Raw genomic sequence first — 14,360 nt, forward strand, 5'->3', positions numbered from 1 at the left:
TGCCGTATCCGCAGCCAGACCACTATCATCCCTCCCCTACCTGCAATCCAGCACTACATTGTAAAAACAGCTGCTGTCATTATAACACTTCAAATTAATCAATCTCTTTAGTTAAAAGTAGTTTTCTACCTCTTAATCTTGCTGCTAAAATGACTAAAAAGCCACAGAGTATCAAAATACCTACTGGCAGCCTTGAATTAGGTGAGTCTCACAAGTCATTCACTCTCCCTAATTCTCCTATAATGTTCTTACTGTATATCCATTCTTAAACAGGTCATATATTATTCCAACCATGACATACAGCATTATTTACTTAACTAATCTGATATTGTTAAGACATATAGGTTTTTTTTTTGCAATGATAAATAACATTACAATGAAGACTTTCAAGTGCTTAACTTTCTTTTGTATTATTTCCCTAGAAATGAGATTTATTGAGCCAAAGTTTATAAATAGCTCTTACACACTGCTGATCCAGTTTAAACAATCATAACCTTCTTGGAAAACAATATGGCAATATTGATCTTTATAATAATTATCATTAAAAAACATAAAACCAAAATTTCACACAATAAATTGTTATAGTTTGGGGACTGGGTTACTCAAAGAGTAAAATAAAAAATATTCATGCTGTCACAAACCTAAGTGTATGTTGAAGACAGAAACTCATCAATTCTTCCTGCTGATGCCTCAGCAACATTCAAATTTATAAAAAAAAGTCAGTTCTGACATAGGCAATTTTGGAGTAAGGAATTTCATTCAATAATAGGAAAGTAAGTAATTTTATCCAGAATCTAGCTTTCTACTAGAGATTAGCTTTAAATTTATAAGCAGCATCCAAGTTGACAAAAGAAATGACAAAAGTCTAGGATAGAGTTTTCAACCATTTGGAACAGTAAGAATTGAAACAATTTACACTTAAATTTATCAGATTTACTGTACTGGTGATTCTAATCCCTATGAAGAAAATTAGGCAGAAAGAGAAAAGGCAAAAAGGGACATGACAAAGAATATAAACCACACCAAATTCTATTCTTAAACTTACTTTTCTCATGAGATGTTTCACTGAGGTGTTCTGTGAGATAATCCAGCAACCCATCAAATATTTCTAGGAGATTCTTAATAGATTCCTTATCTCCTTTCACTATATTTTCTCCTGAACACAGAATACAGAGCTATTAAAAAATTTAACCAAGAAATTGAAAGCCTCATAATTTTGAAATGGATATACCACTGTGAAAACAGTGTTCAAGATACAAGGATTATAAACTAACCCAGGAGAAACAATGATATTATAAATATTAAAAACATCAATTTTGTCATGCCTGATTATATCTGAAGAGACACAGTGGATAGTCTGAATATGGTATTTGAGAATTCACTGGCATCTTCCTTCCTTTATCAAGAAGCAAAATAAGTGGACTTAAGAAAACATCCTAAGATTTATACCAAGATATAAAGCAGCTAAGTACAACTTTATTAGGCTGATAAAAAAAATGGCAGGAGAGAATACTGTTTCAGATGATAGTGGTTTGTTCTGAAGATGATAGCAGTCGAGTAACAGAAAAACAAAACAAACTTGTTGGGCTATGTTCATCAGGAATTCCTGATTTTTTCCATTTGTTAATTTGTACTCACCTTGCATAGATCATACCGTTTTTTTTTTAATTAAAAATCATCCATGGCTCACTGCATATAAAACCCTTTTTAATCTCACCTCACCCTCAACTTCTCCAGCCTCATCTCCCACCACATCCACTTTATACAGAGAAGTTAATCTTTAAACAGTCCCTAGCATAATACCTGGCATAGATTTTTAATAATGTAAAAACAGATTTTTAATAAATGTTAAGTTGAAATATTGACAAGAAATGGGCTGGCAAAAGCATGGAAACTTGACATATTTAATGTCACCTAAAATGGACTCCAATCAACATCAGGTATGGACAGATCTTAACTCTTGAGACACTAGGGGTGTCCTCGGGGAGATCACACCTGGCAGTTCAAAAGTTCAAACCAGTATAGGAGAGGCAGAGTAGAAATTGATATTTGAGAGAAACTAGTCATTTGTAACTTCAGTCATGATGCAAAATAAACCTAAACCAGAAATTTGATGTTTTACAATACTACTAGTAAGATGGACAATGTTTGACAGTTCTTTTCTCTTTAAAACAACTAAACAGAAACCTTGTTTTTAAGCCCTTCGTCTTTCTGGCTTAACAAGGTACACAAGTATACCCCAAGGGCATATTCAAGACTTCTCAGTTTCCAGGATGGGGAGCATAATCTGGAACCCAGCAACTAAGACTGCCCGCCAGAATGCAGTGCTTCACGGGGTAGGAGAAACTACGTTAAACAGAACACAAGGAGGAAAACACTGCTTTGCAGTCTACTGGAGGAGGTAAGCAATTTTGTAACTTTTCATGGGGTGGGTGTGAGTTGTCAGGGGCAGCTCTGTATTTAAAAGTTCTATAAACAGAAACACCTGCTTATAGAAATCCTGGGATTATCCCTCAAAACGCAGTATCTCCAAACTGATTTACCACATTTACTCACCTAGAACTGCACTCAAAAACTTAAGACAAGTATTTTTGAAAAAATTTGTTCCTCTCAATATCAAATTAAGAGATGTAAATGACCTACCCTGATTAACTTTTATCTCCATCACTGTCAAAGAATAAATCAACAGTATAAACCTTCTCTTAATGATTTAAGTATAGTTTCAAGTCCCCAAGATTCCCTCTGTTTGTTAGCTTGAAGAATTTACTGGAACAATCCTCATTTACTATCAACAAATACAGAGACTTATAAATATATTTGGTACGTTTGACTTTAGAATACAAGCATGGTACACTTTGTTGTGGGAAAATATTACAAACAATTTACAGTTTTATTTATTTTGAATAGGTAACATATTCACATGGTTCAAAATTCAAAAAGTGCAGGGGTGAGCCCAGTGGCGTAGTGGTTAAGTTCACGCACTCAGCTCCAGTGGCCCAGGGTTCGTGGGTTCAGATCCCAGGCTCCGACCTAGCACTGCTCATCAAGCCACGCTGTGGCATCCCCATAAAAGAGAGGAAGATTGGCACAGATGTTAGTTCAGCGACAATCTTCCTCAAGCAAAAAGAGGAAGATTGGCAACAGATGTTAGCTCAGGGCCACTCTTCCTCAAAAAATAGATATATAAATAAATTCAAAAAGTGCAAAAGGTATACATCTGTCTCATCTGACCCTTGTTCTACAGCCCTGAAGTTCCCCTTATTGAGAACAATCAGTATTACAGGTTTCTTGCATATGCTTCTAAAAAGTTCTTCTGTATGCAATCAGCTGTATATATATTCTCCCTACCTTTGTTTTTACAAATAGTAGCATACTCTGCACATTATCATTGTAACCTGCACCACATTTTTCTCACACAATATATATATTGGAGACTGTTCTACTAATATGAAACATTGTACCTAAGGAGCATCATCAATCATCTTTCACAGCTGCAGAGTAAGTTCCCTGTATGGAGTTATCATAATTTATTTAACCTGTCCCTAATAATGAACATTTAGCTGTTTCTAATTTTTAGCTACTACGAACAAGCAGCATGGTAGCTTTAAAATAAAAAAGAACAACAACAAAACATATCTCAAACTACCAGCTAGGATACTTTCATCTCAGACCCAGATCTATCACAAACTCAATGTTTGACTCTTCTGGAAAAGCTCCCAAGGATGGCTGCCTTAGCTACACCAATCAGTTGTCTTGGCTCAGTCTTGCCAGTTGGTCTATTTCATAAGCTTACTCATCTGTTAATTAAACAATGTCTAGGGCTCTACCTAACAAATTATTTTAGTAAAATGCAAAATTATCTGATGGCTAAGTATATACCAACCTGTTATGTGAGACAAGCTGACCTGCAGGTAATCCAAGGCCAGCGAATCAATTACTGCTTGTACATTGTGAGCTTCATCCTCTTGACTCCTGGGAATAGCTATGAGGTCTGTGGAAAAAAAGCTACATAACTTTGCATCTATGAGGGACCAAGTTTTCACCTATCTGTTTCTGACCAGGCTTCTGAGTAAGTTCAACTGCTACAAAAGTAAGCTCTGCCCAAACAGAACAGGCTTTAAAGTACACATAAAGTGAACAGAACCTGAATTCCACACAGTAGAATCTTTTTTTTTGGTTGAATATATATTGACTGAATATGGCTGAATCGTTATTCAAGCATCATATATATGAACATGCTCTACAATAAGCACCATGCTAAAGGAAGATAAAGAGGTCCCTAAATTCAAGGAGATGCTAATACTCTAATAAGGCGGACAATACATGTGGTGACACTTTAGCCCATAACCGTTGGCTGCTTTCCATGAGAGAAAAAAACCCACAACAGGTACGAAAGTAGAGTTCTTGTATGTCCTGTTAAAGCAGCCTACTGGGAATCACTGTATAAAGGTTCAACAGGTCAGTATAGACCAGAGTGCAGAAAGATATTAACATCAACTTAAATTTGGAGTTTCTCCCCTGGTTTTGAGAAAGATGAACATTTTGGGGTAGGATGAAAAATATTTTAAAAGACTAGTCTAATAACTACATGCCTCTGAACTCTTAAGATGGTTGAGACTAGCATGAAAGATACCAGCTAGAGGCCATCCCATTATTCCAGGAAGTGATGAGGGCACTGACTCATGGTAACAGTGGGAAAGGAAGGGAGACTACACAGAGCTTACAGCACTTAATGGTTACAAACTATATAAAGAAACAGAGACAATAGAGGAATTTATGGATAAGGAGTCTGAGATATTTAGGGTAACAAACACCAATTCTTATCTATAACATTGGTTAAGTAACAGGACCCAACAAGTTTCCAAGTTCCAGTCAATTTTAGAAACTTTGAAGGTACATTTACAGAAAAGGTACGACTTTCACAAGGCATTAGGCATGATTAAACAGTGATGACCAAGGCTGTTATTATGGGTGAGTGTCGTAAGGTATTCAGTAAGGTAATGAACACAACATTTAGATAAAAATAAGAGGTAGACTAACAGAAAACTCAAGATTTTATAAATACCACAGGATCTAACTAAAGGCACTAGAAACTTCTGGCCTAAGATATAGATGATATTACTCCCACTTTTCAGTACCCTTACCTGGCACCTTTTCTCCCAAAATGGATTGATAAAAAGCAATAAAAACATTAGCATCACAATCTTCTAGTTCGTGTATCCTCAGGTGTATGTGACATTTCAAAAGAAGGTTATTGGCAACAGTTACCCACTCTGTTGGGAAAGAGAAAAGATCAGCCTTAAACACCACTAGAAAAAGTCATACACATACATTTAAAAAAAACAAGCCCCACAACAACAGACATTGAACTCTGTGGAAGATAAGGAATTTGATTGTTATAGAATTTCAAAGACCCTCCTAGGCACGATTTTTGAAAAGATGTATTTAATTTCTTGGGACGATTCTCAGAGTGCCATAGTTTCAGTGTAGTCAAAACTATAATGCAAATCCACTTTCCACTGTTGTAACCGAAAATCTTGTCATTTACCGTAGTTATTTTATAAGCCATACATAGATGTTTCCATTTAAAACATATTTACAAGTAAATGGGAATATTGTCATAAACAAGACAGTTAATGATAATCTGAGATTACTAGAAACTAATTAATGGATGTTACTTCAAATTCCCAATAACATTAGTCATGTTTTTACCCAATTATCTTGTGCAAGTCAGAATTTCTCTGGTCCCCAAATAGGCGCTGTTAAGAAGTGGAGTAATGACACCAACACTACTGCACTTGTTAGTTTTAAAAATTATATTTGATGTATATGAACGAAAATGTGAGAAAAACATAAAAAGTCCCTACATTCAGAACTAGCACATTACCAACAATGTTGAATTTTCCTGTGTACCACCTCACCCCCCAGATACTGTTGGGATTAGACAAGTTATTTCAAGGGTTTCTCGACCAAAGGTAATTTAGAAAGCTTGAAACATTTGTTTGCTGAAATGATTGGTGATTAAGGGGAAAGTTCTTTTATTCCGTACTCAATATCTTCAGTATGTTCTAGAAATAAATGTGTGTATGTATATTTAAGGCACATTATCTCTTTCTCCCCAGAAACAATGTATGTATGTATACGTGTGTGTCTTCAAGGCACATTATCCCCCTCTCCCCATGGCCATTTCTGGTTGCTGACCAAACCAAGACAAGTGGTTTGAACGCTGTCCCGGGAAAAGGATGAAAGCGTCCTAGACAACCAAGTCAACCCGCGTTTCAAAACCCAGTGCTAGACAAAGCCGGTAACTCTAGAGGGCAGTGATTACAAAACCACACACTATTCTACTTTGGTGGGGGCATCCACACCTCTTAAGAGCGCCATTCCTCAAAAGCTCAATACAGATGCAGGTACGGCCTCGGTCCCCACAATGCAAGAGCAGAGAGCACACTGACAGGGGCTCGATTCCGGGGAAGAGACTGTCTGACGGCCCTTTCTGCAGCCAGAATGCGTGCATGCTACGGTCCTCGCCGCAGGGCCCTTCTCTCCCCCACCCCAAAATCGCGCTCGGCGGCGAAGAGACCCTACGCACGGACACCGCCGTCCTCGACGGGGTGTCTGTCATGAGCCCCGCCAGCAGGCCAGTCCTAGTTGAGGCCGGCTCGAGACCTCAAGATAAAATGGGCAGGGAAGTTCGGGGACTTGGACGAGGACAGTCCACACACACCGCTTCTACAGGCCGAGACTCACCAGCCTCTGACCGGGCCATGTCCTGGAGGCAGGTCGCCACCGTACTCCTAGCCGGGCGCGCGGTGGACGGTGTCCTGCAAGGGCCGCACGGCGCAGACACCGCGCTGAAAGCAGGAGGAACGAAGCGAAAGCGCAGGGAAAGAGGAGTGAAGGAGGGAGGGACGTTAAGCCGGCCTCTCGCTGCTGATTGGTCATCGAAGGAGCACTTCCTTTCGCAGCACGCGCCCAGACGGCGGTTTGCGGACTCTAGATACCATTCTCCGCGACAAGAGCCCGCTAAGGGATTCTCAGGTGGGCGGGTTTGACAGCTCGGGTCACCCGGCAGCCCTGGCCGGTCTCCCCGGGGCATTAGCACGGCACTTCCGGTGAGCTATTTCATTTTGTATTCCTCCGCCGACGCCAACTGGGGAAGTAGTGCGGTCCGCTCACCCGGTGGGAGGGGTCAGCCACGCGACAATGCCAGGCTCCGCCTTCCCGTCTCCTCGTTTGGTTATGGGCGTGAGGGCTCTTTGGAGACGTAAATATTTCCAAGTGGGCTGGCCATTTTATCCCTTGGGCTGGACCAGGAAAAGGGCAGGGTGGCTGCCTTGAGGTGCGGACAGACAAGAAAAAGATGCAGTCAAGAGAGTGCGGGCTAAGGCCTCCCAGTGGTGGGTGGGCCCAGCCATAAAACGGGCGAAAAACGGGCGCCTCTGAGGGAGGGGCCCAGGGGAGGAGCGAGAACATGGCGGATTCCGGAACGCGGGCGGTCGTTGCGGCCTCTGCGCAGGGGCGGGGTGATTAGGTCATAGAGCGGCTCCCAGCATTCTCTGCGGCGGGGGAGGCGGTCCAGGCTATAAAACCGGCTGCCGGGACGCGGCCGGCACCTCATTCATTTCCACCGGTTTCTTGCCGAGCAGCCCAGGCGCCTGTCATCGCCGTTTCTCCGCCGCTGTCGCCCCCGCAAGGCTTCGCCGTCGCCGAAGCCAGCTCCAGCGACTTGTCGCACCCGTTTCTCTCCACTTCGTTCCCCGCCAACCGCAACCATTGACGCCATGTCGGGTTATTCGAGTGACCGAGACCGCGGCCGGGATCGAGGGTGAGTGTGGGACCTGACCTGTCAGGCCCGGCGGGTGGGGGATGGGAGGCCGGCGAGGGTGGCGGCGGGTAGGGGGCGGGGGTGGGAACTATTTCCCAGCCCATCCTTGGGTTTTCTCAATCGAAGGTTTGCGCCATTTTGACTTTTGTCCAAAACTGACCAGAAGTGCCTGTTAACGGCCGTCGGGCTCTTCTTTTGTTTGCGAGGGGGCATCAGGGCCTCGGCGATTTAGCCGCTTTCGGGAGAATTCGGAGGATCGTATTTCGAGGGGAGGCAGGCGCGACGCTTCGAGGCGGTCGAAGTCGCCGCTGTTAGGTGTAAGCTTTCGGGAGGTGTTTGAGGGGCCCCCGGGATTCGGCGGGAGCCCAGGGGGCCGCCTCCGAAGCATTGGATGCGGCGGGGGCAGGAGGGTGGCCGGCGCCGCGGGAATCGGCCATGTGGCTGAGCCGCGGGTACAAAATGCCGGCGTCGGACATGGCGGCGGCGCCTTTGTTACCCCGCCCGGCGGAGGAGCTCAAAATGGCAGCGTCGAGAAAATGTGGCGCAGAGAGAAATGCGAGACAAAGGGGGAAGCGCCGCCCCAGCGGGATCGCCGCCCGGCCGACTCCGCCCGGCCCGGGACTCCTCCCCTGGTAGTCGCCAGCTCCTCCTTCTCTTTTTCTGGCGTTATATAATTTTGCTACCGTGCTCCGGAGGCCCTCCCCGGGATCCCCCGGCTCGATTAGCTTGTTTAAGTGTCCCCGAGACCACCCTCCTTGTTCTGCTGTGACTGCCTGTGCTGTCCCGTTATCCGTTTAAAACCAAAGCTCCTTTGCTTGAAACAGCTGATAAATAACATCGCTGTTAAGCTCCTCCTTTCTTGTATTGTTCCTCTCCCAGATATTTAATTCCCAAGCTCGTGGGAAAGACTAGTAGCCGCGAGCTGTTGTCTGTCCTTGTAATCTGAACAACTGGCGTTTGGGCAGCCCATTTCCGACCTGATAAATCCCGGCCTGTTGACTTGGCTTCAGGAGCGTGTACTTGGGACCACGGGAAATGAAAGAGGCACGATGCTGATTGTGGCTTTTGAGAGAATGACCATCACTAAGGGCAGTGCTAAGTCACATACATCCAAAAGTCATTCATCGAGCTTTAGTGTGTGCCAGGGGATGTTAAGTCTATGCATAAACTTCTATGTAGATGTTTGAAAATACAACTGTTTTTTACATTTCAGGTTTGGTGCACCTCGATTTGGAGGAAGTAGGGCAGGGCCCCTATCTGGAAAGAAGTTTGGAAACCCTGGGGAGAAACTAGTTAAAAAGAAGTGGAACCTTGATGAGCTGCCCAAATTTGAGAAGAATTTTTATCAAGAACACCCTGATTTGGCTAGGCGCACAGCAGTGAGTAATTTCATGTGGCTTCATCAGGCTATAACTCAGTAATGACTTGAAGTAAATGAACATTTGACCAGAAGGTTTCACAAATGACCAAGTTGTGGGAAAGTCATGCTTTTTGACTTCATATAGTTGGGGAAGAGGTGTTACTCTTTTGGAAACAGGTGGCTTTGAGTTTTTCTACTTAGAATAGTTGAGTGTAACACGATAGGGGGTTCTTGGGCTGTATACGGTTTTCATATGTGGATCTGGATTTTAAATGGCAACAAAGTAGCTAATGAATTATAAATTTAGGAGTCTACTGGTTGAATTTTTAATTAGGGTAGGTTGTCATGATACTTAATAGATTATTGTAACTTGTTTTGTAGCAAGAGGTGGAGACATACAGAAGAAGCAAGGAAATTACAGTTAGAGGTCACAACTGCCCAAAGCCAGTTCTGAATTTTTATGAAGCAAACTTCCCTGGTAAGTGCTACTTTTGTTTCTCCTCTCTCTCTTTTTTTATTCCTCACTTTCTGTTGGCATTACTAATTTTTACTAAATTGTTGCTAATTACAGCAAACGTTATGGATGTGATTGCAAGGCAGAACTTTACTGAACCCACTGCTATTCAAGCTCAGGGATGGCCAGTAGCTCTAAGTGGATTGGATATGGTTGGAGTAGCACAAACTGGATCTGGAAAAACATTGTCTGTAAGTTTGGGAGAACTTTTGAGTTAACTCTGTTATGTGCTGGAGAAAATGGATTGGGCATAAAAAGAAACCAGAAGTATATTAATATTGCCTTTGTTGTTTGCTCCCCCCTAAATAGTATTTGCTGCCTGCCATTGTCCACATCAATCATCAGCCATTCTTAGAGAGAGGTGATGGGCCAATTGTAAGTATATATGTAATTTTTCTTGATTTTTGGCTGGAAGTGTAATTTAGAGATTTGTAGATTCTATAGCAAAAGATGTAGTTTGTGGTGATTTTGTGGAGAGACACTAGTTATTTTACTCAATTTGACTAGAGACAAAGCTGCTTTGGGTATTGGACAGCAAAATAATATGCCGGCGTGAACTAATGTATTAGCAGTTTAAAACTGGGATCCAGATCTCTGCTAAAAGCTCCTCTGCTTTCTGTTCCTCTTTTCTTAGTGCTTGGTGCTGGCACCAACCCGGGAACTGGCCCAACAGGTACAGCAAGTAGCTGCTGAATACTGTAGAGCATGTCGCTTGAAGTCCACTTGCATCTATGGTGGTGCTCCCAAGGGACCACAGATACGTGATTTGGAGAGAGGCATGTAACAAAAAAGGTTCTGTTTGTGACTGATGGTGCTAAAAGTTTTGGATGTTTTAGTTAATTTGTATGTTTAATTGAAGGTGTGGAGATCTGTATTGCAACACCTGGAAGACTGATTGACTTTTTAGAGTGTGGGAAAACCAATCTGAGAAGAACCACCTACCTTGTCCTTGATGAAGCAGATAGAATGCTTGATATGGGCTTTGAACCCCAAATAAGGAAGATTGTGGATCAAATAAGAGTAAGTGCCCTTAAGTACGTTCTTTCTTCAAGCTTAGCTCTCAATTCCTTCTTAGAATACAGTACTTTTATTTTTTTATCCAAAATTTTTTAGCCTGATAGGCAGACCCTAATGTGGAGTGCAACTTGGCCTAAAGAAGTAAGACAGCTTGCTGAAGATTTCCTGAAAGACTACATTCATATAAACATTGGTGCACTGGAACTGAGCGCAAACCACAACATTCTTCAGATTGTGGATGTGTGTCATGATGTAGAAAAGGATGAAAAGTAAGTTTTTTATTAAATCTTAAGTACAAAAACAATTTTGCTATACAAATTGGGGAGGCACTGCTTCTTGGGTTATCTTAAAAGTGACTTTCAGTTGGGTGGAACCTGAATACGTTCTTGAAAATTACTGTCAATTCTTCTGAAACTTGTCTTGGAAGACAATTGGTTATCACCGTATTTATAGCATTCCTATGAGAAAAGGAACTTGTGTCCTGTGGTTTATTTAAGAGCCAAGGGTAAGAATTGCTTGGTAAACGGTTAAGCAGGTATTTCCTTTTTGACTTACAAACACATAATTTGAATTTAGTGTTTCACTGACCATAAATGCACGGCCATAACCATGGACTTCTTTTAAAATACATAATGTTTTTTCATTCTTTCAAGACTTATTCGTCTAATGGAAGAGATCATGAGTGAGAAGGAGAATAAAACCATTGTTTTTGTTGAAACCAAAAGACGATGTGATGAACTTACTAGAAAAATGAGGAGAGATGGGTATGTAGACTTCCCCCATTGAAGCACATGCATTAGAGCTGAGTTTAGAGGAAGGAAAAACTAAGATCAGGAGTAATGGATTTGAGTTGCATGGGTAGAAATCACCTGATAGTATAAGTAAACTTGTTACATAGATTATTTCAGGAGAAATCAAAGGGATCTGTGACCAAAAATGGTTAAGCACCAGACTAAAGTCTATCAAATTTTAAGTGTGAGCTTACTAATAGAATTTTTTTGTAATTTAGGTGGCCCGCCATGGGTATCCATGGTGACAAAAGTCAACAGGAACGTGACTGGGTTCTAAATGGTAAGCATTTCAAATGGAGAGTCCCCCGCACACCCCCACCCCAAAGCCTAGAATTTCACTCACTTTGGTGATGACATATACGCCCTCTTTTGCAGAGTTCAAACATGGAAAAGCTCCTATTCTGATTGCTACAGATGTGGCCTCCAGAGGGCTAGGTTAGTACAAACTCGAATTCATGGCTTGGTTTCCCAGAAGATCTCCATATAATTTTTTTAAAGAAAGTTTATTGCTTTCTTTAACCTCTGCATTTTTTCTAAGTTTTTTTCATATAAAGGTGCAGTCTTTGTGGCAAGGCCTAGGCATGACAATCGGAGGACTCGAGGGGGATGGAGGACTAGTGATCGGCTGGCTGCTTCCAGTCGAGTAGAGAGGTGAAAAGCTGAAAGTGTGCCAGTAATCTTCAAAAGGCAGAACATACCACCCTCTGCCCCGTAAACTGTTCTCTCCGGGGGAAAAAAATGGAAGTTACCCTCACAGTTCACTGCCGTGGTATTCCTTCTGTCCCATGCTTTGCATGACTGCCATGGTACAGCATTGTTTCAAACTGTTGACTGTGATCTGTGGGTCTTTGAGTTTCAGTGAGTTTGCTGAAATGTCGAAGAAATATTTCCAAACTTCAATGTTCAATGAAATTTTTGTTCAAGTTTGAAATGGAGAGAGCAGCTTTAAAAGGTACTAAGCCTTTTACAAATTGGTGAGTACTGGCACATGAGATCTAGAGCCAGGAGCAACTTCTCACACTTAGTCAGTGGGAAAAGAAAGCAGTGCTTTGAAAGTTCCTCCCTCACCTACACAGTAGTCGTCATGTCGAGACCTGCCAGAGAGAGACACATTTTCAAGTGAATCCTGGCTTCTTGGAAGCGCTTGCCTAGACGAGACACAGTGCATAAAAACAACTTTTGGGGGACAGGTATGTTTTTCTTGCAGCTGCGGTTGTAAGGTCTTGGCAAGACAAGCAGTGTGGCCAGAATTTTGAACTTCTGATGAGTGTGTAATGCAAAGGACCGTGTACATTTTTGTTTAAAGGTCCTCAAAATGAGCACATGAAGAGGTTGCTGTGAACCTTTAAGTGGCCCTACTGCGCAGAAGCATTCAGATGTCACTTGATGATCTGTAAGGGGACTTGCTGATTGGGGAATCTGTTAGGGAATACACATCTCTTTGATATCAGGCCCTGTCACTGGGTGGGTAATGAGACATAGGGATGACTTGTGCTATTTTTTTTTTTACCCCACCCCCCCCACCTCCCCTTTCTTTCAACCTCAATGGTATTCCTACAGGGAATGGATAACCATTTTAACTGTATTTTTTGCAGCCCGTACCTTCTTGGGAATACAATTGTCTAACTTTTTATTTTTGGTCTGGCTGTTGTGGTGTGCAAAACTCCGTACATTGCTATTTTGCCACACTGCAACACCTTACAGATGTGGAAGATGTGAAATTTGTCATCAATTATGACTACCCTAACTCCTCAGAGGATTATATTCATCGAATTGGAAGAACTGCTCGCAGTACCAAAACAGGCACAGCATACACTTTCTTTACACCTAATAACATAAAGCAAGTGAGCGACCTTATCTCTGTGCTTCGTGAAGCTAATCAAGCAATTAATCCCAAGTTGCTTCAGTTGGTCGAAGACAGAGGTTCAGGTAAGATCAGCCTTCAAGAAGAAATGTCAGTGGTTTGGGGTCACATAATGGTCTACAAATCCATTTAGATAGGATTGGCACGTGAGTAAAATCTTCACTGTGAAGCTAAGTTGAGAAAACATGTATGTTGAATAGAGCTACCTGATTCCTGTTGTATTTGTAATGAATTGTGCCATAGAAATAATCAGTTTGCAATTTTCTTTTTTCTTGACAGGTCGTTCCAGGGGTAGAGGCGGCATGAAGGATGACCGTCGGGACAGATATTCTGCAGGCAAAAGGGGTGGATTTAATACCTTTAGAGACAGGGAAAATTATGACAGAGGTTACTCTAGTCTGCTTAAGAGAGATTTTGGGGCAAAAACTCAGAATGGTGTTTACAGTGCTGCAAATTACGCCAATGGGAGCTTTGGAAGTAATTTTGTGTCTGCTGGTATACAGACCAGTTTTAGGACTGGTAACCCGACAGGGACTTACCAGAACGGTTATGATAGTACTCAGCAATATGGAAGTAATGTTCCAAATATGCACAATGGTATGAACCAACAGGCATATGCATATCCTGCTACTGCAGCTGCACCTATGATTGGTTATCCAATGCCAACAGGATATTCTCAATAAGACTTTAGAAGTATATGTAAATGTCTGTTTTTCATAATTGCTCTTTATATTGTGTGTTATCAGACAAGATAGTTATTTAAGAAACATGGGAAATGCAGAAATGACTGCAGTGCAGCAGTAATTATGGTGCACTTTTTCGCTATTTAAGTTGAATATTTCTCTACATTCCTGAAACAATTTTTAGGTTTTTTTTGTACTAGAAAATGCAGGCAGTGTTTTCACAAAAGTAAATGTACAGTGATTTGAAATACAATAAATGAAGGCAGTGCATGGCCTTCCAATAAAAAATATTTGAAGACTGAA

At 41.9% G+C, this 14,360-nt stretch overlaps 2 protein-coding genes across 4 annotated transcripts in view; one reads left to right on the top strand and one right to left on the bottom strand.

Annotated features, from left to right (window-relative positions):
- The window catches only part of CEP95 (centrosomal protein 95), a 40,694-nt gene extending 33,038 nt beyond the window's left edge, over positions 1-7,656 (bottom strand). For all 3 annotated transcript variants that reach the window (XM_070227042.1, XM_001495129.7, XM_014739261.3), the window contains exons 1-4: positions 6,751-7,656; positions 5,145-5,273; positions 3,884-3,991; positions 1,046-1,156 (exon numbers count right to left, since the gene is read on the bottom strand). In XM_070227042.1, the coding sequence (XP_070083143.1) occupies positions 1,046-1,156; positions 3,884-3,991; positions 5,145-5,273; positions 6,751-7,099 (697 nt within the window). In that variant the 5' untranslated portion in view covers positions 7,100-7,656. The remainder of the gene's footprint in view (positions 1-1,045; positions 1,157-3,883; positions 3,992-5,144; positions 5,274-6,750) is intronic.
- A 38-nt stretch (positions 7,657-7,694) lies between these two features.
- Positions 7,695-14,360, top strand: DDX5 (DEAD-box helicase 5). Its single transcript, XM_001495147.7, has 13 exons — positions 7,695-7,828; positions 9,042-9,207; positions 9,570-9,666; positions 9,760-9,893; positions 10,012-10,077; positions 10,337-10,478; positions 10,562-10,722; positions 10,816-10,988; positions 11,373-11,483; positions 11,729-11,790; positions 11,886-11,945; positions 13,215-13,439; positions 13,654-14,360. The coding sequence occupies exons 1-13, from the start codon at positions 7,785-7,787 to the stop codon at positions 14,055-14,057; spliced, it is 1,845 nt and encodes a 614-aa protein (XP_001495197.2). The 5' UTR covers positions 7,695-7,784; the 3' UTR covers positions 14,058-14,360.

Source organism: Equus caballus, chromosome 11 (assembly GCF_041296265.1).
Source record: "Equus caballus isolate H_3958 breed thoroughbred chromosome 11, TB-T2T, whole genome shotgun sequence".
NCBI lineage: Eukaryota > Metazoa > Chordata > Mammalia > Perissodactyla > Equidae > Equus > Equus caballus.